Genomic DNA, 22,325 nt, shown 5'->3' with positions numbered 1-22,325 from the left:
TGAGGGGCCGCGCGCGGCGGGACCATCAGCTGCGATAGGCGCGGGCTGTGCCTTGGAGGGGAGCTTAAAGATACCTCGTTCCACCCCCTTCCACCACACCTCCCGCTGTCCCAGGCTGCTCCAAGCCCCAATGTCCAGCCTGGCCTTGGACACTGCCAGGGATCCAGGGGCAGCCACAGCTGCTCTGGGCACCCTGTGCCAGGGCCTGCCCACCCTCCCAGGGAACAATTCCTTCCCAATATCCCATCTAACCCTGCCCTCTGGCAGTGGGAAGCCAAGAAAAATGTTGGGATTTCACTCCCTTCCCGTGGCTCTGCAAGGGACCTACAACAGAGATGAGCTGCTCCCCCAAATCTTGCTTTACCCCGGGAAATCATCCCAAAATATGTGCCAGGGAAGGCTGCTGGCATGGGAAGCCTTTTGGCTGCTGTCACTGCTGGGGAGGGATCAGACACCTTCTCCTCGTGCTGTGCCTCAGAGTGGATGTACTCCGGGTGAAACCCAGGTTTGGTGTCCTAGAATCCCTTAATGATTTGGGTCGGAAGGGACCTTAAAGACCATCCAAGCCCCTGCCATGGGCAGGGACACCTTCCATTATCTCAGGTTGCTCCAAGCCCCATCCAGCCTGGCCTTGAAAACTTCAAGGAGGGGGCAGCCACAAAATAATAAGCTTTTGTAATTTAAATCTGGTTAATGATTTGGAGGAGCAAAGAATTAAAATATTGGTGATCAGATTATTGGCAGAAAAACACACTGGGTAGTTCAGAAACGCCACTCAGAGGGTGAATTGAGTAAATTTGGGTTTTTTCTCTAATTTTCTCTCTCCAGTCATTGTGAAGGCAACAAATGGACCAAAATACATGGTTTGCTGTCAGAGGTAAGTTTATCTGTGTGACTACTCATTAAAAATTTGCTTTGGTCTGGAATATTAGCATTGCATTTCATCCACTGGGTCCTTGGTGGGACGTTCTCTTCTTCTTCAATATGCACACCACCATTTTACACTGGTACCCGCTCCCCTCTCCCTTTGTAGGTGGTGCTAGTGTAACTTCCTCGTGGAGACAAAACACTCCCCAGCATTCTTGGGACCTCGCATGACTTTCACTCTTTTGACTGAGCCGAACCCGTTTCTTGCCGCCTCATCTTGATCTGTCAGACCCTTGGAGCTGAGCGCAGGCTGGCGGCTGCACCCGGAGCCCTCCCGTTTGGAGCCAGGGGAGCGCCCCGCGGCCGGCAGCAGCGAGAGCCCCGCGTTCCTCAGGGGCCGCTGGGTGACTGAGCGCTGCCGGCAAGCGCCGCGCTGTCCCCCGTGTCCCTCAGGGGCCGCTGGGTGACTGAGCGCTGCCGGCAAGCGCCGCGCTGTCCCCCGTGTCCCTTAGGGGCCGCTGGGTGACTGAGCGCTGCCGGCAAGCGCCGCGCTGTCCCCCGTGTCCCTCAGGGGCCGCTGGGTGACTGAGCGCTGCCGGCAAGCGCCGCGCTGTCCCCCGTGTCCCTCAGGAGCCGCTGGGTGACTGAGCGCTGCCGGCAAGCGCCGCGCTGTCCCCGGGGCGCTGCCCGCGGTGCCCCGGTCCGTGCGGGGCCGCGCGTAGCCGGCGGCGGCCGCGCCCCGAGCGGGGCGGTGCGAGCGGGGCGGCCCCTGCAGCCCGCGCTGCTCCGGGCCCGAGCGCAGAGATGGCGGCCGGGATCCTCCTGCTGGCGCTGCTGGCGCTGCCGGCCGCGCTGCCCCGCGGCGCCGAGCGACGCTGCTTCTGCCAGGTGGGCACTGCCCGGGGACGGGGAGGCGGCGGGATGGGCAGCTGGGCTCGGTGCCGGCGGGAAGGGGGGTGGGAGGTGTCAGGAGGAGAGGGGGATTGATGCGCCTGGTGGAGTTCAGCATCCGGGTCTGGGATGGCCAGCACAGGAAGGACGTGGAGGTGCTGAGGGGAGTCCGGAGGAGGGTAGGGAGATGCTCCGAGGGGCTACAGGAGCTTTCCTGTGTGGAAAGGCTGAGAGAGCTGGGGATGTTCAGCCTGGAGGAGACGAGGCTCCGACGAGGCTCCGGGGAGAACTTACAGTCCCTTCCAGGGCCTAAAGGGGCTCCCAGAGAGCTGCAGAGGGACTGGGGACAAGGGTATGGAGCGACAGGACACAGGGAATGGCTTCCCAGTGCCAGAGGGCATGGTGGGATATTGGGGAAGGAATTCTTCCCTGTGAGGGTGGGTAGGACCTGGCACAGGTTGCCCAGAGAAGCTGTGGCTGTCCCTGGATCCCTGGCAGTGTCCAAGGCCAGGTTGGATGGGGCTTGGAGCAACCTGGGCTACTGGAAGGTGTCCCTGTCCATGGCAGGGGGTGGAACTAAATGAGCTTTAAAGTCCCTTCTAACCCAAACCATTCCAGGATTCTGTGATTCTCTTCCATGCCATCTTAACTGTATTCTTTCCCTGCTCCCATGAGAAAAGGGGAGTGCTCTGACTTGTTGAGCATTTATTCCCCAACCACCCAGGTGCCTCTCCTGGGATGTTTCAGGGATGTCATTACTATAATGCCTGGGAGCTGCTTCATCCATCCCCTCTCCTGCCTTGCTGTTCTCCCAGCTCCACTGTCCAGGGGAGAGTGTGGCTGCAGCAGGCTCCTGCCACCCTGCCATGCCCAGGTGTGAGCTGGGCTGCTCTGCTCCTTAGAGCTTTTCCAGGGTTTATTCCCCTTGTTGTGTGCCAGGTGTGTCTTCACCTGGCCCAGTGAACTTGGTGCAGCTTCTGTTGAGGTACAGTAATCAGAGAACGGGGTACAGTCAACCAAGTAGCTGCATTCAGGGAGAGATCACTCTGCAGTTCCTTCTGACATCACTTTACACAAGCAGAGTGGCTGCCCCATCCCTGGAAGTGTCCAAGGCCAGGTTGGACGGGGCTTGGAGCAACCTGGGAAGGTGTCCCTGCCCATGGAGGGGGGTAGAATCAGATGGTCCTTAAGCTCCCTTCCAACTTGAATCATCTCTGTGATAAGCACATTTGCAAGATCAAGGAGGGAAGATGTCACAATGTGTTTAGTGCTTTATTTTGTTGCCTTTGGAAGAAAAGGAAGCTTTTATAAAGGCTACTCTTGCTGTATTAAATTTCTAGTGTTTAAATGTGGGTCAGCAATTGAGAGTGGAGAAAGAAGACAAATGGAATTACACTCTTGGCTTTGGCTTTTCCTTCTGGGGTGGCTCTTGACACTTTCAGTTTCCTGTGGAAATGGTAAATAAAAGCTCTGCTGATAAAGAGTTGAAAAACATGCATTAGGATTCTGGATCTCTGCAGGGCTTTTCCTTGCAGCTTCCTGTAAGCAGAGAAGTTTGTCTCTGTTGAGTCAGGAGTGTGGAATGGGATAAGGAGCCGTAACCACTAACTGAACTGGCATTCTGGCATGGCAGTGGCTGGCAGGCTCTTTTCCTTGGGCTGGAGGAACTGGTGTGGTGCTTTGTGCACTGTTGGGTTGTTGCAACACACTTTTCACTCTGTGGAGCAGCTTGGTTTTCCCTACAAACGTTTAGGTCAAGATTTTTTATTACCTTTAGGAAAGGGTGTCATGTAGGGCAGCATTTCTCAGTCTTTCTAACCACCAAACCTTTTAAATCACACCCGAGGGCTGCCTCATCTTTTGGTTAAAAATAATCTGCTGATCCTCTTGTGCAGAGCTGGTCTGGTGGTTTTTATTTGCCACCAAAGAAAATATAGGGCAAGCCTTAAAGGATCTGGTTTGCCCTCCTTTGTTTAGATCCTTGAAGGCCTGGTACAGCTTTTGGTTTCCTCCTGTGAACCATCTCATGCTGTCTCATGAGCTTCTCAGCTGAAGAAGCCCCAGTGTGGGTGACTGGAAGAGCTCTGACTTGTCTGCCAGCCTGTGCTGGGACAGTTGACAAGGGCCACTTTTGGGAGTGCTGCTCCAGCAATATTCCAAGTGCTGACTTCAGCAGGCCACGATTCTGGAATGGGTGTTGCACTCCTGTCTGTCTGCACCCAGGGCAATGCCTCACCTGCTATTTGTCACTGTTATTTTATCTCCCTTCCTTAGAGACCAACCAGTCATGAAATTTTTATTAGAAACATCCATCTGTTCCTAAGAACACTTGAGTTTCAGATACTGTTTTCTGCTTTCCAAGCTCTGATTAACATTCCAATATCAAAATTCCCTCAAACTTTACAGGCAGCTCATCCCCCCCTCGAGATATTCCTGTTTGCATCACAGCTTTAGTCAGCCATGGATATCTTCTGTATATTCCTGGTAATTATTGTTCATTTGCTGTTTACAGGCTGAGGCAGCTGCATTAAGGTTGTGCTGCAGGTGTTTGGCAGACGGGGATTTTGACGAGGTTTCCGGTCTGGCAGAGGGCTGGTTCCCTTTGGGAATGTTTCTGTGGGCAGGATGCTGTCATTAGGGGTGAGTCTGGGCATGGAGAGTTTCCTCCTTGGTACCTGGACAGGCTTTCAAGCTGTCCTTGCGTTCCTGTTGAATTGGTGTTCACTCGGCAGCCTCCAGGGCAGGAATTCATTCCTAGTACAGTTCCCAATTTCTCTGGGGTAGCTTCAGGAGGAGTTTCCAGGTGGAGAGAAGCAGGTATTTGGAGGTACACTCTGCCTCTCTGCTCTGCTGAGAGATCTGGGAGATCTCTGGTGAGATCCCACCTGGAATACTGTGTCCTGCTCTGTGGTCCTTCCAGAGCAGAAGGGACATGGAGCTGTTGGAGCAAGTCCAGAGGAGGCCACCAAAGTGATCAGAGGGATGGAGCAGCTCTCCTATGAGGAAAGGCTGGGAGAGTTGGGATTGTTCAGCCTGGAGAAGACAAGGCTTCAGGGTGGCCTAATTGTGACCTTCCAGTACCTGAAGGGAGCTGACAGGAAAGATGGAAAGAGAGAATTTATGAGGGATGGAGTGCCAGGACAAGGGGAATGGCTTCCCATGGCCAGAGAGCAGGGTTAGATGGGATATTGGGAACTGGGAATTCTTCCCTGTGAGGGTGGGTAGGCCCTGGCACAGAGTGCCCAGAGAAGCTGTGGCTGCCCCTGGATCCCTGCAAGTGTTCCAGGCCAGGCTGGACGGGGCTTGGAGCAACCTGGGCGAGTGGAAGGTGTCCATGGCCATGGCCGGGGGTGGAACTCAATGGTCTTTAAGATCCTTTCCAGCCCAAACGATTCTGGGATGCTGTGACAGCCCTTCAGCCCGTGTGGTTTGACCCCATCCTGAGACCCCCATGTGAGATTTGTTTTTGTGTGAATTCTGGAAAACCTAGTCCTTGTTTTCTGGGCAAAAGATGGGGATCAAGCACCTGGAATGGCAGGTACTGCTTCCAGGACAGGTGCAGGAATGACTGTCCTCAGCTGGCTGCCAGCAACTTGCTCCAAGTGCACCGGCAAGGATGAAAGAGAAATAATTTCATAGAATCATAGAATATACTGAGTTGGAAGGGACACACAAGGATCATCAAATCCAACTCCTTTGTGCAGGGTGACTGCCAGGAAACTTCTGCTGAGGGAGCAGGGGAAGCATCTGCTCCCCATCAGCCTGGGATTGCTGTGGCTTGTCCAGAAGAACAGACAGTGCCAGGGAAATTGGTACAGGCTAAACAAAACTCCTCAGCCTCTGTGGCATTCCCTTCCCTGTGCCCTTTCCGGGAAATGAAGGAAAAAGTTTTCCTCCTTTCCTGCCTGGCTGTGGTGTGGGACATAGCAAGAAGAAAGCCTGAAATCCACTGCTTAGGGAATGTTTCTGCAACGTTCAAGGGAGCAGAAGGAGATGGGAAGAGCAGCCTGACAGGAGGCTGGGATGGAGGTGAAGGAGGTTGAAGCAGAGCCAAACGCAGGGATTACAGAGTCCCCGTGTTGGTGTTCCCAGCCGTGTTACGCCCACCAGGTGGGTCCTTTGGAGTCCGGGATTGCGAGCACGTCGTCCTTGGAGCTTACTCAGCACCCGGAGCCGCTCCTGCCGCGTCTGTCCCGGCGGCTCCGTTGCATCTCTTCCCAGTGGGAAAGCCCAGCCCTGCCGACAGGTTCTCACACCCAGGCGGGTGGAGCAAAACCCATTACCGGCGCTCTGCTCGGTGATTCACGGTGCCGGCAAGCACCTGGCACGTGTTTGGGACTGGATCCATCCACGGTTTATCTCAAACAACTGTTCTCATTGTCACAGGCTGAAGATGTAGGTAAATGTTTTGTTTGTGGGGTGGGAGGAAGTGTTTTGAGGCACCACCCACTGGAGGGCACGTTTGACACGTGTTGAAGCTCAACTGCTCTGGCAGCAGGAGTTGAAGTCCCAAACCAAGTGAGTCTGGTTGCATCCAGCACTGAAAAACGGGTTCTGGGGTGGTCATGGAGCAAGAGGGAACCTCTGAAATGAAGACCAAGTCCTGCCAAGTGATCTGACACTGCCACTTCCCCGAGTCTTAAAGTGGCTCAGCTTAAAGCTGTTTGGTGGTGGCATCACTGGGGCTTTCACCAGGGCTCTGAGGAGCCTCGGCTCTAGATGGTCTTGGTGCTGCTTCTCTGCTGTGCTCCTTTGGCTGTGAACTTGGGTAGGTTGGACACACACAGGCTGGGGAAATTACCCATTTCTGCCCAGTCTGACTGAAATCCTTGGAGGAAGAAGGATTGAGCAGAGCTGGAGTTTTCCCAGCACTTTGCCCATTGCCCCCACAGCTGTGTTCAGGGTGACTTGAGGCTGATCCCACCAATAAACTGGTATTTGGGGAGCTCCAAAGCATAACCCCCATCCAGTCCTAAGGATTTTGGGATCATCTGCAGTGCTTCACTCTGGATTATAATCAGGATGAGGTTGGTTCTGGCTTGAATTGGTCACCAGACATAACAAAAACAGGCCTGGCCCAAATGGTGCTTCCAGTGGGGGGTTGGTGGGAGCTCCAATGTTCCCACTTACAGGGATGTCATTCCTTTTGAGAGACATCTTTGTCAAGTGTGGATACAGAGAGCAGCTGAAGATTATCCCCAAATCTTTTTGTAGGCCACTTTTAGACCCAACCTTTAAGCTTCCTGCCTTGAAGGATGCCACGATTCCAGGAAATAAAAATGTGGTTGGTTGGTGGTTTGCTGCGGTTTGTTGTTTTGATGTGTTTTTTTAATATATATATAATTTTGGAACAGCTTTAAATTGGGTAACTGGATTAGCAAATTGCTACTGTTTATTTTTACAGGAGTGATTCAGGTTAGTGGAAAGCTTAAATCACTGTTTATCTTCATTACCATGCAAAATGCAGGACAGAATTCAGTAAATGTGTGAGGGTGACACACTGAGCTGCAGTGTAAACACTTAAAATATGCGTGAGCCTCCAAATGATGCTGCTTCAACAAAACAGAGTTGTTCCAGTGGGGTAGGGAATTCTGGCTATTTTTTCCCCCACCTCCCCATTTCATGTGACTCTGTGCTCCATTTCTGCCATCCTCCTCTCAGCTCCATTTCCATGGTGGTAAATATAATGGTCTTATTTAAGTTGGTGTGTAGCTCTTGATGAATTATGAGGAGCGGCTGAGGGAGCTGGGAAAGGGGCTCAGCCTGGAGCAAAGGAGGCTCAGGGGGGACCTTGTGGCTCTGCACAACTCCCTGGGTGCAGTCGGGGGGAAGTCGGGCTCTGCTCCCAGGGAACAAGGGACAGGACAAGGGGAAATGGCCTCAAGTTGCATCAGGAGAGGTTTAGGTTGGATATTGGGAAAATTCCTTCATGGAAAGGGTTGTCCAGCCCTGGCACAGCTGCCCAGGGTAGTGGTGGATTCATCATTCCTGGAGAGATTTAAAAGCTCTGTGGATGTGGCACCTGAGGTCACCTGGTCAGTGCTGGGGGAATGGTTGAACTTGGTGATCTTTTCCAACCTAAATGATTCCAGGATTCTGTGATTTCCCCAAGGACTCACTGGGGGCGTGGGGGAAGCAAAACTACTTCTGTGTTGAGCAACTTTGTCGTCAGCCAGTAATGGATGTGTCAGGAAACCACAGCTGAATTTGCACTACTTCTTTGTTTGGTTTTTTTTTCTTCAGGGCTTGCACAAAGCCTGTTGAGTTGTTCCGGATGATGCAAGAAGGATCTGTCAGATTCAGAGCAGATGTTTTCTTGCCAAACGGCTCTCTGAGGCGAGGAGAGGGACTGTTGCAGTTAATCACAGAATCGTGGAATGCTCTGGGTTGGAAGGGACCTTAATGCTCATCCCATTCCATCCCTGCCATGGGCCACCTTCCACTATCCCAGGCTGCTCCAAGCCCCATCCAGCCTGGCCTTGGATACTTCCAGGGATCCAGGAGCAGCCACAGCTTCTCTGGGCACCCTGTGCCAGGGCCTCCCCACCCTCACAGGGAAGAACTTCTTCCCAGTATCCCATCTCTCCCTGCCCTCTAGCACTGGGAAGCCATTCCCTGTGTCCTGGCACTCCATCCCTTGTAAATCCTCTCTCTCCATCTTTCCTGTCAGCTCCCTTCAGGTACTGGAAGGTCACAATCAGGCCACCCTGAAGCCTTGTCTTTTCCAGGCTGAACAATCCCAACTCTCCCAGCCTTTCCTCACAGGAGAGCTGCTCCATTTGCTGTGGTTCTGATTAAATCAAATCAGTGGCTGCAGCACATCTGATTAACAAGAAGGACTTTCTTGGAGGGCTGTCATTGGTGTCATTGTTGCCTAACTGGTCCCTTATGCAAACTCCAGCCCTCAGCTCCGTGTTATCCTACAGGAATGGCCTCCTGAGGCTCATCCAGAAGGGAACCTGAACTGGCAGCCCGTGGCTCACAGCTGTCACAGCAGCCATATCCATTCTGCTTAAACTTGACTTGCTGGTAAAAGGAAAGAAAATGAGGAATTATTTTATTGTCTGCAGTGTTAAAAAGTTCTGGCCGGGTTGTTTATATTTGATTTATTATTTTGGATGTTTTTGATTTTGATTTTATTATTTTTTTTCTCCCCCAGGTTACTGGTTATTTAGATGACTGCACCTGTGATGTAGAAACCATTGATGCTTTCAACAACTACAAACTTTTTCCTAGACTGAATGAACTCCTGGAAAGTGACTATTTTAGATACTACAAGGTAATTTTCTCATACAAGAATTGTAGTTATCTGTGTGCTGCTCTCTTTTTTTTTTAATCTCCCTTGAACTTATTGCTGATCTTTTAAAAATCAGACACCTGCATTTTAACCCTGACCTTTTAAGGCTGCAGTCAGCAAGCTGGACCCTTCTGTTATGAGAAGAATCTTAACAAGATGCAGTGTACCTTTAGGAGGATTTTAAAGATATTTTCTTATCCATTTTTCCCTCTTAAGCACCCCATTAATGAAAGGACTTCCTTTGGTGAGCTGTGCTTTAAAGATGTTGATGACCAGTGATCCATAATGAGAGGATTCCCGGTGACTCCCCACTGCCAGGGAAAACCTGGATTAGTTACCCCACACTCAGGTTCATTGATGGCTGTTGCTGCCAGACATTGTATGGATTAGATTCCATGAGCTGCATTCTGCTCCCATTCAGTCAGATCCCCATTATCCCCCTCCCTTCCAAACCCACCAAATCCTGTTAAATGTTAATTGTTTTGGAAGAATGATACTTGATACCAACTCACAGAAGAGAAAGACTGGGATTTGTTAAAGAAACGTCCTTTCCCCTTCCAGGGTGGGGATTTGTAACAGAAATACTGAGATTGCTCTGAAAGAAGCATAGAACCCTGGCAGGGACACCTTCCAGTAGCCCAGGCTGCTCCAAGCCCCATCCATCCTGGCCTGGGACACTGCCAGGGATCCAGGGGCAGCCACAGCTTCTCTGGGCACCCTGTGCCAGGGCCTCCCCACCCTCACAGCCAAGAATTTCTTCCCAATCTCCCATGCATCCCTGCCCTCTGGCACTGGGAAGCCATTCCCTGTGTTCTGTCTCTCCATCCCTTGTCCCCAGTCCCTCTCCAGCTCTCCTGGAGCCCCTTCAGGCCCTGGCAGGGGCTCTGAGCTCTTCCTGGAGCCTTCTCTTCTCCAGGTGAGCACCCCCAGCTCTCCCAGCCTGGCTCCAGAGCAGAGGGAGCTCTGGCCCTCAGAACATTTTGGAATTGTGAAAAAGTGTGTGTGGGAAAGCACCAGAAGAAAGATCCAAGCAAGGATTAAAAGCATAACCTGTGCTGATAACAAGGATATGAGTGATGGTATCAATCTGGGTCACCAAGGAGTTGTTGGTGTGGGAACAAGCAAGTGCAGAACACGGATTTCTGTTGAACAAGATTGGCTTGGCTGCATGGAGGGGATGTGTTACTTCATAGGGTGATGTGTTATTTGCAGGTAAACCTACAGAAACCTTGTCCTTTTTGGGATGACAGCAGTCACTGTGGAATGAGAGACTGTGCTGTACAGCCCTGCCCCTCTGTAAGTACCAAATCCATTCTTTTCCATCTCTTTGTTTGTATTTAACTTTTGCAGACCAAAAGCAAACAGCAGACAAATGACTGAATCTTGTTATTTTAATTATAGCAAAATTCTGGCTCTGATGGAGCTTTCATGGGTGCAGCAACACTGGTTGTTGAAGGCCAAAATCCTAAATTCTGAAAGTTTCAAGAGAGGCTGGGATTTTAAAGCTGACCCTCTGCAAACAGCCAAAAACTTCTCCTGGTCCCTCATTTATTTTCTCCATTAGTAAGAATTTTTAGGGCAATTCTATTATTGTTTTTGTGTTAATTGACAGAATTTTACCCTGTTGCCCCACGGGCTGCACTGTGTTTTAGTTTTGGCTGATGAATTTGACTAAGAGCTTTCCAGCCCTCTTCTTTTAGGAGAAATGGCTCTTTCAGCATCCTATTTCCCAGGGCACTCTTGTCCCTGTATCCTGGACAAAAGGGGTTTGTTCCCTCAGCTGTAAGAAAACATCCTGACTGCAGGTGTCTGCCCAAAAAGAAAGGGGTGAGAAGGTGAGGCAGTCACAACTTGGTGGCTGGTGGTTCCTTTGGGGACATTCCATGTTTTGGTGTTGACAGCCACCACAGGCTGTCTTACTCTCTCACTCTTGGGTTCTAAAATGGAATGATGATTTTTTTTTCACCTCAAAAGATCACTAAATGTTGTTTAAATGCTTTTTTTTCCCCCTTAAAAACTCTATTTTTGGTACTGATTATGATTAATGTGATGGAGTTTTGTTACAATGGCCTAAGTTTTAGCTGAAAGTTGTTCTTATTTTAACAACTGACTGTCCCTCCTGTTCTTAATTATTTTGATTTGGGTCCATTTCATCCTGAAATCAATAAAAACAACTCCTATTGCTTAATTTTTCTCTTCTGTGCTCCTTGCCATCATAATACTTGCTCCTGCAGTGTAGAAGTGGTTTTACTGTCCTCCTGCTCCTGGAGAAAATGGAAGTTGGGGGGAATTTAGGGTCTGGTTGTGTGGGGCTGGCAGGGCTGGTATTCCATGATGGAATGGTCAGGGGGAAGTTTGGGATGTCATGTATCAGGGGCTGATAGATGCAACATCTGAGGAGGCACCTGGGCTCCTGCCAGGAAGGTGATGCCAGACCTGGACTGACCAGAGGCAGCTCCAGCTCCTCTGGGGTCTGTATTGGCTTTCCCAACTTCCTGCTTGGATAAGCAAAGCAGAGCCTGATGTAGCAGCCTGGAAGGCTGCAGACCTTTGGAGAAGAGGAATCTTGCTGAAAAATAAACCACTAGGAATATTGCTTTTCCTTGCTCTGGGGAGGAGTGAGGAGTTGCATGTGTTGTAAGCTGGGCCCAATGCTTTGATCACCTTCTCACCTCCAGCAGCTGTGGTAACATCCCAAATCTTTCCCAAAGATGGGGCTGAAAGGTCTCGTCAGCCCCACATGTGGGACGTGCTTTGTTTTGTCTTTCAGGATGAAGTCCCTGATGGAATCAGATCTGGAAGTTACAAGGTGGGTGTGTCTGAGCACAAAAGGATGAGGGTTTTTTTGTGCCATAGAACTGGTGAGGCTGGAAAAGATCTTTAAGATCATCGAGTCCAACTCTCACCCCAGCACCCCCGTGTTCATCACTGCTCATGTCCTCAAGTGCCACAACCACATGCTTTTTGATCACTTCCAGGGATGGGGATTCCACCACTGCCCTGGGCAGCCTGTTCAATGCCTGACAACCTTTTCCATGAAGAAATTTTCCCTAATATTTAACCTAAACCTCCTCCCCTGGTACAACTTGTGGCCATTTCCCCTTGTCCTGTCCCTGTTCCCTGGGAGCAGAGCCCGACCCCCCCGGCTGCCCCCTCCTGTCAGGGACTTGTGCAGAGCCACAGGGTCCCCCCTGAGCCTCCTTTGCTCCAGCCTGAGCCCCTTTCCCAGCTCCCTCAGCAGCTCCTGGTGTTCCAGCCCCTTCCCAGCTCCGTTCCCTTCCCTGGACACGCTCCAGCCCCTCAGTGTCTTTCATGCCATGAGAGGCCCAAAACTGCCCTCAGGATTTGACCAAGGGTCAATATTTGTCAGAATTCTCTTTGTGCCTAAATTTTTACCCTCTTCAAGTGCTTGGGATGCCACAGAGCCTCTGATGTGGCTTTCCTGGAGCCAGGTATTCCTGACATCTCTCCAAGAGCAGGTGTCACCAGGCACAAAAAGCCCCTGCGGTAGTGCCAGAGGCTGCCCCGAGTCCCTGCAAGACTCGTCAGCATTGCATAAGCTTTTGGATATCTGCAGACATCCTGTGGAAACACAGGGTGGGGTGAATCATGAAAGGATTTCTGGGGCTTAACCTGGATAGTGCATTAAAGGCAGAATTGAAGCGGCAAAAAAAAAAAATTCCTTTTTAATCCTCATCCCTCCCCACCCCTTTGCTTTCCAACCCAGTACTCAGAAGAAGCCAATAACCTCGCTGAAGAATGTGAAGAGGCCAAGAGACTTGGAGCTGTTGATGACTCTTTGAGGTTTGACTTCTTTTTCCACAATCCTTCCTTGTCTTGAAGGGAAGCTGGGATCAGTGCTCTCTCTGAGACTCTTTCCCCACGGTTTTTGCAGCACAGAAACCCGGCAGGCAGTGCTGCAGTGGACACAGCACGACGACTCCTCAGACAGCTTCTGTGAGGCTGATGGTACGGGCACCTGGGAGAGCTGGCAAGGCTTGGAAAAGCATTTAAGCACTTCTGCAGAACTTAAAATCATGGAATGGTTTGGGTTGGAAGGGACCTTAAAGTTCATCCAGTGCAACCCCTGCCATGGGCAGGGACACCTTCCACTATCCCAGGTTGCTCCAAGCCCCAATGTCCAGCCTGGCCTTGGACACTGCCAGGGATCCAGGGGCAGCCCCAGCTGCTCTGGGTACCCTGTGCCTCCCCACCCTCATTGGGAACAATTCCTTCCCAATATCCCACCTAAATTTCTCCTCTGTCAGTGGGAAGCCATCCCCCCTTCTCCTGTCCCTACAGTTCCTGAGGTAGAGCTCCTCTCTGGCCTCCCTGTTGCCTCTTTGGATCCTGGAATGTTGCTGTGAGGTCTCTACACAACCTCCTCTTCTCCAGACTGAACAGCCCCAATTTCCAGGCCAAGGTGTAATATTTCAGCAAACCTGGATCATAAATAGCATTTCTGCTCTTTTCCACTCTCCTGACCTCCGTGTTTTGAAAATAATACCCACATATTTCTGATAAAGCTTCCTTGCTGCTCAGGACCTTGCTGTGTTTAGCAAGGTGGGGAAGAGGTGGCTGGATCAGCCTTGGGAAATGTCATTTTCCCTCAGAAAATCCTTGTCACTGACCCAGCACTCTGCTTCACAGACATCCATTCTCCTGATGCTGAGTACGTGGATTTACTCCTGAATCCAGAACGTTACACTGGCTACAAGGGGCCGGATGCCTGGAAAATTTGGAACAGTATTTATGAAGAAAACTGCTTCAAGTAGGTGCTTTGGGGGACAAGTTCCAGGAGCCTGAGGGTGCTGATTTCTGCAGAGGGGCAGAAATGAATCCTCATCCTCTTGTCTTTGCTCCAGTGCCTGCACCAGGGTGGGATCCACCAGGGACAAATCATGTGGCTGTCCCAAAGGAAGATATTTGAGTTTTCCTGCCTGTTTTTCTAAAAAAAGAAGAAAACATCAGCAAAACTCCACAGAAACTCCCATTTTGCTCTATCCTTTCCCTTCCTGAGTCAAGCTAAAGCACAGAAGGGGTTTTTAGATCCCCTCAGGCTGTTTGACTGCAGAAGTAACTACTTCTGCTCTGCTCTGTTGGTGCACACAAGGAGACAGTAACTTATTTACATATCTCATTTAAATGATATTTTTTTCCCCTCCTAGGCCTCAGAATGTAAAAAGACCTTTGGCATCTGGCAGAGGTGAGTCATTTATTTATCTCGCTAAGTGGGTTAGTAGTGAACTGATCCCAGCTCCAGGAACTGTAAATGTTCTCTGGGCTCCTTCTTCTGCTGGATGAGAAATATCCTGCAGCTCTTGACCAAGTGTAGAATTTCATGGCACCTGGAAGTGGGTTTTTCTAGCATCCACTGTGGAAAAAGAATGTCTGATCTTCCAGTCCTGGAAAAAATGTGAATTTGGGAGGGACTGTGAGCAGGGCTGACCCCTGAGCTCTCACTGGGTCCCTGGTGTCTGTACTTGGCACTGCCAAACCATCTGTGACAGACTGAAATGAGAACCTGGCTGGGATCCTCCATGGAAACCACCCAGGAGGAGAAGCTCTGCCCTGGAGCCAAGGCCAGGCAGTGTAAATGAAAGTAGGGAAGGGGTTTGGAAACATGAGAACATCATCAACCTCCAGCAGTACCCTCTGCCATGATCTCCTCATTTTCCCCTAAATTATGGAGGTTTTTACCCCCCTCCTTTGACCCTGGTGCAAAGGAGTGGCTCTTCTCTTCTCCTGCTGAAGGGGGTGGACAGTGGCCCTGGAAATATCAGGTTTTACTTCCTTTGCAAATATTGATCCCTCCTGCATTGGTCAGGCTACTCAGCACCGTTGCTCATCCGGTGTCCTCACTGCTGCACTCGGAGTTTTCTGTGTTCAGAACGTTTCCAAACCTCCCTGGAGGTTGTCAGAGCAGATGAACAGAGCAGTGCTTGTACTTTGGAGCTTAATTTTGGTTCTGTGTAAATTTTTTATCCTGTTTTTCTCTCTCTCCCTCCACCATTTGTGCTTTTTTCCACCAGGAGATGACGGAGGTGAGTGGCACTGTTTGTTTTTACCGATAACAGAAACAAATGGGCTGTCTTTGTCCTGCTGTCACAAGCTGTGCCATTAGATAATGCACCTGCTTGGCAAAATTATTAATCAGGCAAACCAGAAATTAGAGTCATGGAATCATAGAATATCCTGAGTGGGATCACAAGGATCATGGAATCCAGCTCCTGGCCCTGCCCAGACACCCCAACAATCCCACCCTGGGCATCCCTGGGGAGCCTGGGCAGTGCCCAGCACCCTCTGGGGGAAGAACCTTTCCCTGAAATCCAACCTAAACGTTCCCTGACACAGCTCCAGCTGTTCTCTGGGTTCTGTCCCTGGTCACTTGAGCAAAACAGACGCTGTGAGTTCCCTATCCCATCCCATCCTCCTGTGAAGGGCTTAAAAAGTCCACCAGCATTTTTTTAAGAGCACAAGTCCTGTTCAAAGGCAGTCACTGAACTGTGGGAAGCCTTTGGGAGCAGGAATTGTCCTGGGTTATTTTCAGTGCATCTTGCTGAGAAAGCTTTGAACAGACTCATAATCCCAACAGCCTCTGAAGCTGTAGGAGCTGGGTGCCCAACTCCCTGAGGCCCTGGGAAGGGCTGTTTCCTGGAGTTCTCCATTCCCCACAGCATCTTTTTGTGTCCAAACCATCCCCAAATCCTGATCTCCAGATCGCTTCCAAGCACAGAGCAGGGATAGTGAAACCCTGACTTGTGGGATTCTACATGCTTGGCTGCACTCTGTGGTTTTTTGGTTGGTTTGTTTGTTTGTTTTATAAAAATATCCCTCTCCCCACTCTGCCCAGAAGAGGAAAGCAATCCCTGACCCTTGTTTTTCCCAACACTGTGCTGTTCTGCCCCCTCCCCCCAGCCCCTTGGGGAAAGCCCACGTGCTGTTTTGAGCTGCTGCCATGCTGTGTTAGAGAAGCATCAGTCACAAGGGTGGGCAGGAGAGCTCTCTTCATGCTCTTTTAATGCTCCTTTCCCAGTTTCTGCAAACTGGAGTGGGCAGAGGGTCCTCTGGGGCCGGCCTGGGAGGTGAATTCAGGGCATCAGGCTTGGGCTGTACCCTCAGTGATGTGTTTTCCTTTCTTTCCAGGGCAGATGTTTTACAAGTGGCTCAAAGGTAATCCTTGGTCTGAACGTGGTTGCTCTTCCTGGGATGGACACAAAATGGTCAGGGAGTGGGTGGGATTAGTGGCCACACTCAGTGGGATTAGATTCCTGCCTCACTGCCAGGAGAATTGAAAATCCAGTGGGTGCTTTCAGTGTCTTAAATTGCCCTTTTCTTTGCAGGGGTCTGTGTGGAGAAAAGAGCTTTCTACAGGCTCATCTCTGGTCTCCACGCCAGCATCAACATCCACCTGAGTGCCAGGTACCTCCTGCAAGGTAAATCCTGCTTCCTGCTCCAGCTTCCCTGCCTCACCCCAAAGCTGACACTTCCATGGCTCTGCTAAATGCTGGCTGGAGCCTGTTCCAGCAGGATTCAGGCCTATTTGTGCTCTTCCCAGCACCCAGCTGGTGTAACAGGATTAGGGATGCAGTTGCCATTTGCCTCCAGGTCTGGCAGGGGCTGGGCCGTGCTCTGTACCTGGACTTCCAGCACATATTCCCTCTGTTCTTCCTCCAGGGTTATTTTGGAGTGGGTTTCTAACTGTGGATCGAGGCTGTCCCTTCCCAGCCTGGTTTTATGATGGTCACTTCAGCAATAACCTCACCTGGACTGGGAAATGCTTGGCTGGGCTTTCCCAAGACCATTGATCCACTTCCATTTCCACTTCCATTTCCACTTCCATTTCCACTTCCATTTCCACTTCCACTTCCATTTCCACTTCCACTTCCTTCCCATGCTTTGATCCATAAGTAGCTGTCTCAGAAATCCCAATTTCAACCCTGGGCTTGAAAATCAAGGTGATAGCTGTGGGAATTTGGGCAAGTCAATTAGATTTAACCAAATAATTGTATTTAAGTCGCCACAGCTCACGTGGGCCTCACCTCGAGGTGAGTTAGGCCATGTTGGAGTTTGGAGATGGGATAATGTGGGAAACAACAGAGGCAAGAGATGAGTTGGGGCTGCAGCATCACCTTGGTCTGACTTTTACATCTTCCACTATGTATTTTATATAATAATCTTAAATACATGGTAGGATGAGCAACAGAAATATCCTTTGTGGGCTTGAAAATGGAAAATAGAGGCCAGTCTCCTCTGCTCTTGCTTTTCCATATCACCAGGAATTCTCTTAAGGTGTCCCTGTTCCTTATGAAGACTCAGGAACCACCTGAGAAAAGTCTGGAGTTTTGTGTTTGCTGGGGGTTGAACTGAGTTAAAATCATGCCTCCCTTGAACAATTTTGAGGCAAAATTTCTTCACAGGAAGAGGCTTCCCAGGGAAGTGGTGGAATCACCATCCCTGGAGGTTCAAGGAGCCTCCAGACTGGATGTGGCACTCAAAGGTTGGACTCAGTCAAAGGTTGGACTCAATGATCTTGGAGGTCTTTTCCAACCTTAATGATTCTGTGGTTTTGGGTCAGTGACTTGGAAAAGCTGGGATCTCCCTGGCTGGAATCACATTTCACCATTTCCCTGGAGGGAGGAGAAGAACCAGAGCTAAAGCCCTCCACCTCATGTCTTTGGGGTTTTTTTCTGTCTCAGATACATGGTCGGAGAAGAAATGGGGCCCCAACGTCACAGAGTTCCAGCAGAGGTTTGATGAAGTCCTCACCAGAGGGGAAGGGCCCAGAAGACTCAAGAACCTCTATTTTCTGTACCTGATAGAGCTGAGGGCCCTCTCCAAAGTGCTGCCCTTCTTTGAGCGCCCGGATTTCCAGCTGTACACTGGGAATAAAAGCCAGGATGCAGAAACGAAGCACCTGCTGCTGGAAATCCTCCATCTGGCCAAGTAATTGCACTCAGTACCTGGGGACAGGGGCTCTGGCAACATCCCTGAGTGTGCTTAACCTGTCACGTAAAGCTCCTAGAAAGGCAGGTTCTGGGTTCCTTCCTGGAGTGATTTGTGCAGTAGAATCATAGAAACATGGAATGGTTTGGGTTGGAAAAGACCTTTTTAAGGTCATCCAGTGCAGCCCCCTTGCAATGACATAGTAGCAGTAGTGTGGTTTTGCTGGGAACGTATTAATATCTGTATGCAAATTGCAGAATTTGGGTAATTAGTCCCACAGTTTTAATAGCCTTGGCTGCCTTTTGGGTTTAGCAGAATTGAATTTAATAGCTGCCTACGTGTCAGCCCTAAAATTGGCTACCTGTGTGACTCATCTGTGGGATACCAGGCCTGCCTTCGTGTTTGCAACTAGAAAAACATCCTAAATATCTTGGTAACAGAGGTTTGGGCTGTTGGATGGAGTTTGGATTAAAAGGAATGGAAGATACTGGAACCAGACAGAAAAGGCTGTCTCCAAAAGTGATCAGTGTTTGATTTATCTTGTCACCCTCCTGTGCTTCTGTCTGTCAGAAAACACTGAAATGGCTTAAAAACCATCGAGCAAGGGCTAAAAATGTCTCCAAGGTGAGATGCCAGCTCAAATTGAAGGAGATAATAGAATCCCGGAGTGGTTTGGGTTGGAAGGGACCTTAAATCATCTTATTCCAGTCCTTGGGGTTGGATGTAAGATTAGAACATGTCTGGAGATGTCCAGTGGCTCCCAACTCTGTTTATCCCCACCCCTGACTGCAGCCATACAACCTGGGCAGAAACCAAACTCTCTTCATTCCCTTCCAGGTCTTTCCCGCTGCATTTCGATGAAAACTCCTTCTTTGCAGGGAATAAAAAGGAAGCTGCTAAACTAAAGGTAATTTCTGCCAAGGACCCCACTGCAGGAGGCTTTTCCCTACCTCAGCCCCACTGAATTCCAGGATTAATTTGGATTAATACCTGGAAGGAGCCCTAATTAGTGCATAACCGTGACCAACATGAATTTCTTTTCCCCCAGGAGGAATTTAGGCTGCACTTCAAGAATATTTCCAAGATCATGGACTGTGTTGGCTGCTTCAAGTGCCGGCTGTGGGGGAAGTTGCAGGTGAGGCTTGTCAGCAGTGTCTGGGAGCACCTGGTGCTGGGATTGGTGTGGATGTGGACCTTGGATACCCATCAGCTCCTGGATGCAGCTCAGGGCTGCTGGATTCCCTACCTGTGCAGGCAGCAGGAAGCAGCTGCCTGTGGAAACTGGGATGACCCAAGAGAGGCGAGGGGGTGCCGAGCCTGGGTTAAGCGAAATCCTCTTTCCCTGTTAAGATGATGTTGCCCAGGTGGAGGGAGGTTTGAAGGTGCTGTTCAGTGATCCTGTTTGATCCCTGCACAGACACAGGGCTTGGGCACAGCACTGAAGATCCTCTTCTCAGAGAACCTCATCGAAAAGATTCCCGAGAGCGGCCCTTCCTATGGATTCCAGCTGACCAGACAAGAAATTGTGGCCTTATTTAATGCCTTTGGAAGGTGAGTTTGAGACTTTGCTCTCTACTTTTGCACAAGTTGCTGTGTTACATCCGGTTTCAGCTCTAATTTCAGTCAGCTCTCAGCAGTTTTGGTGGGGACTCTTGTCATAGTCTGGTATCAGGTGGTGTTGATATGGAGTGCAAGAGTTGGAATGATTTGAAGTATTCTTTATACTCTACATTCCTGTAAGGAAATCAAGGAAGTATTTGTGTTAAGATACAAAGAATTTCATCATTTTTAAGGGACTGTGTGACTCTGTCCTTGAAACACTTTGTCCCAGGCACGGGCTGCTCTCCTTAGGCCCCTCCTTCAGGTTGTTCCCTTCCACAAGTTCCTTCCTAGGTCTGTTTGCAGTAATTGAATTTAACAGTCCAGCCCCTTGAGGAGAGCTGGATGAAGAGTTTTTTGCAGAAAAGGAGAATAATGAGGCCTTGAGGAGGAGATTTCAGGACACTCTGGTTACACATGAGCTGTTTGTGATGTTGAGAGACCAGGAGTTTCTGGCAAACAGGGTTTTCCAAGGATGAGTTCTTTAACGTCCTGTTCCACTGTGATTCCCAGTGTTTGCTCTAAAAAGAGGCAGGGGAATTAGTGAACGGCCTGGTTGTAACCTCAACCTAATTTAGCTGGAATTCCAAATCTTCTCTTCCCAAGAGCTGCTTGAAGCTTGGCTTGATACAGCCCCTTTCTCCCAGATTTTGAATAATTCACGACGTGGATGCTGCTGTAATGTTTCCCTTTTGCTCTCCTTGCACACAGGGTTTCAACCAGCGTGAAAGAACTGGAAAACTTTAGGAATATCTTACAAAACATGAGGTGAATTCAGTGGAGAAAGAGAGACTTGTGGACAAACACCATCATTCCATCACACTCCGACTTAAACCATGGAAACCACTTGCTGGGCCTCCTGTTCCCAGCTGATTGTCTGTAACCTGCTGAGGAGATATTTTGTACAAGGGAAAGAAAAAGAGCTATTTTTCTTTTTTGTATAAAAGTGGGGACTCTATGTAAATTTTATTTTATATATTGGAAGATCATTTGGAATAACTCTTTGAAATATTGCTGTGCTATTTGGATGGATCAGACCCGTGGCCTTGCCTTCGGAAGCTGGAGGTAGGGCAAGAACCGTTCCATTGAATAAATTTGGGGGAAATTCCTTGTCTGCTCCATGATTCCAACCAGCCCCTCACTCACAGTGTGCCTGCACCAACTTCCTGCTGCATAAAAAAACAACTTCAAGGGATTGGAGGAGCTGCTGCTGTCCCAAGGTGAATTCCTCTTCTTTGGGAAACGTTCTTGTGGGAGCAGGCGGTTCCTGGTGCTCCTTGCACCCACTGAAGGCTGGGAAGATGCACCAAGAAGGATCATGCTGGAGGAGCCCCAGCTCTTTCCATGTGGCACCTGGAGGCTGCCATTCCTCACTCAGGAAAAGCGGAACCCACCGTCAGCTGCACCCGACTGTCCCTGGGGCAGCAGCTGCTGCCAGGACCCCAATCCCAGCCTGCTCCCGGCTTTTCTGCCCCTCCCAGCCTGTGCAAGTGGGTTTGGCCTCTTTTGGGATCTGCTCCCTGGAGGCCAGGCTAAAATGGGAAAGGAAGTGCCAGGCACGGGGCTGCTGCTCCTCGGAGATGGCACGGAGGGAGGCAGGGGAATTCTGCTGCTCCAAGGACAAGCAGTGGGCCAGAGCTGCTGGGAAAGGGCAGGGGGTCCCTCCTGGGGTGGGCACAGCCCCTGGATCCCCCACAGCCAGAAGGGGCGAGATCCCCTGTTCCTGCACCATCCAACATCCAGCACTGCACCAGGGACAAAGGATAGGCTTGGACGTGGGCAGTGCTGCTGGAAAACAGGCCCCCCGAGCCTGGATCTGTGTGGAAACCCCTCTGCTTTCCACCCTAAAATGTGGGAAGAGCAGGGAGAGGCAGCTCCAGCAGAGCTGCTGCTGTTTGGCTTGAGGCCGTGTGGATGTGGATAAACCTGGAAAAGGAACAAGGGAAGCTCCAGGTCTGGAGCTGGGGCTTTGGGGATCCAGTCCTGGGAAAGGACAAAGCACAGCCTGTGGCCAGAAGTGTCTCTGACCAGCCCTGGGAGCTGCTTTGAGCACATTGTACCTCACAAGATGGAGACACAGAACCATGGAATATCCTGAGCTGGAGGGTCCCACAGGGATCACCCAGCCCAGCTCCTGGCCCTGCCCAGACCCCCCAACAACCCCACCCTGGGCATCGCTGGCAGCGCTGTCCAAGCACTCCTGGAGCTCTGGCAGCCTCGGGGCCGTGCCCATTCCCTGGGGAGCCTGGGCAGGGCCCAGCACCCTCTGGGGGAAGAGCCTTGTCCTGAAATCCAACCAAATCCTCCCCTGGCACAGCTCCAGCCATTTCCTCGGGACAGAGCATCCCTCAGGGCTGCAGCCAGAGAAACACCAGAGGATAAACCCCCTGTGCCACCCCCTGCTCAGCCCTCAGAGCCCATCCCACAGAGCTCCCAGCCCTGTGGCAGCAAAGCAGTCAGATGTGCCAGGTCCTGGCAGGGCACAGGGGGACCACAGGGCCATACCTGGAGCTGGCTGGGACACCCTGGGAGCCATCCCAGCACAGAAAATCCTTTTTTTTTTTTAATTTTTTATTTATTTCAACAGAGTAGTGCTTGGTTACAGTTTAGTGAAGAACAAATAGGTACATTCATTGGCCACAGCTCCTGGGGCAGCAGCTGCTGCCCGCCTGCAAAGCCAGAACACTGTTAAACCATACCAAAAAAAAAAAACAAAAACCCAAAA

At 50.5% G+C, this 22,325-nt stretch overlaps 1 protein-coding gene across 2 annotated transcripts; it reads left to right on the top strand.

The window, feature by feature from the left end:
• The first annotated feature begins 1,634 nt into the window (after positions 1-1,634).
• On the top strand, positions 1,635-20,710 carry ERO1A (endoplasmic reticulum oxidoreductase 1 alpha). Of its 2 annotated transcripts, none has more exons than XM_039553204.1 (16): positions 1,635-1,755; positions 8,918-9,037; positions 10,268-10,351; positions 11,826-11,864; positions 12,783-12,859; positions 12,951-13,024; positions 13,706-13,826; positions 14,224-14,261; positions 15,088-15,099; positions 16,202-16,228; positions 16,399-16,491; positions 17,755-18,001; positions 18,839-18,908; positions 19,050-19,136; positions 19,419-19,552; positions 20,312-20,710. In XM_039553204.1, exons 1-16 carry the CDS (start codon positions 1,672-1,674, stop codon positions 20,370-20,372), a joined length of 1,368 nt encoding a protein of 455 aa, XP_039409138.1. In that variant the 5' UTR covers positions 1,635-1,671; the 3' UTR covers positions 20,373-20,710. The 2 variants fall into 2 exon arrangements, with proteins under 2 accessions (XP_039409138.1, XP_039409139.1); XM_039553205.1 differs by lacking the exon at positions 1,635-1,755 and adding an exon at positions 4,369-4,398.
• Positions 20,711-22,325: the final 1,615 nt, after the last annotated feature.

This window comes from Corvus cornix, chromosome 5, assembly GCF_000738735.6.
Source record: "Corvus cornix cornix isolate S_Up_H32 chromosome 5, ASM73873v5, whole genome shotgun sequence".
Classification (NCBI taxonomy): Eukaryota; Metazoa; Chordata; class Aves; order Passeriformes; family Corvidae; genus Corvus; species Corvus cornix.
This window is presented reverse-complemented; position numbering and strand designations above follow the sequence as displayed.

What these genes read in the sequence shown, in the direction of transcription:
- ERO1A (XM_039553204.1), top strand. Translation starts at nt 1,672, where the DNA reads ATGGCGGCCGGGATCCTCCTGCTGGCGCTGCTGGCGCTGCCGGCCGCG. An exon ending in TCAGATCTGGAAGTTACAAG is followed by an intron (nt 11,865 to 12,782) that starts GTGGGTGTGTCT and finishes TTTCCAACCCAG; the next exon opens with TACTCAGAAGAAGCCAATAA. An exon ending in GGCTGTGGGGGAAGTTGCAG is followed by an intron (nt 19,137 to 19,418) that starts GTGAGGCTTGTC and finishes ATCCCTGCACAG; the next exon opens with ACACAGGGCTTGGGCACAGC.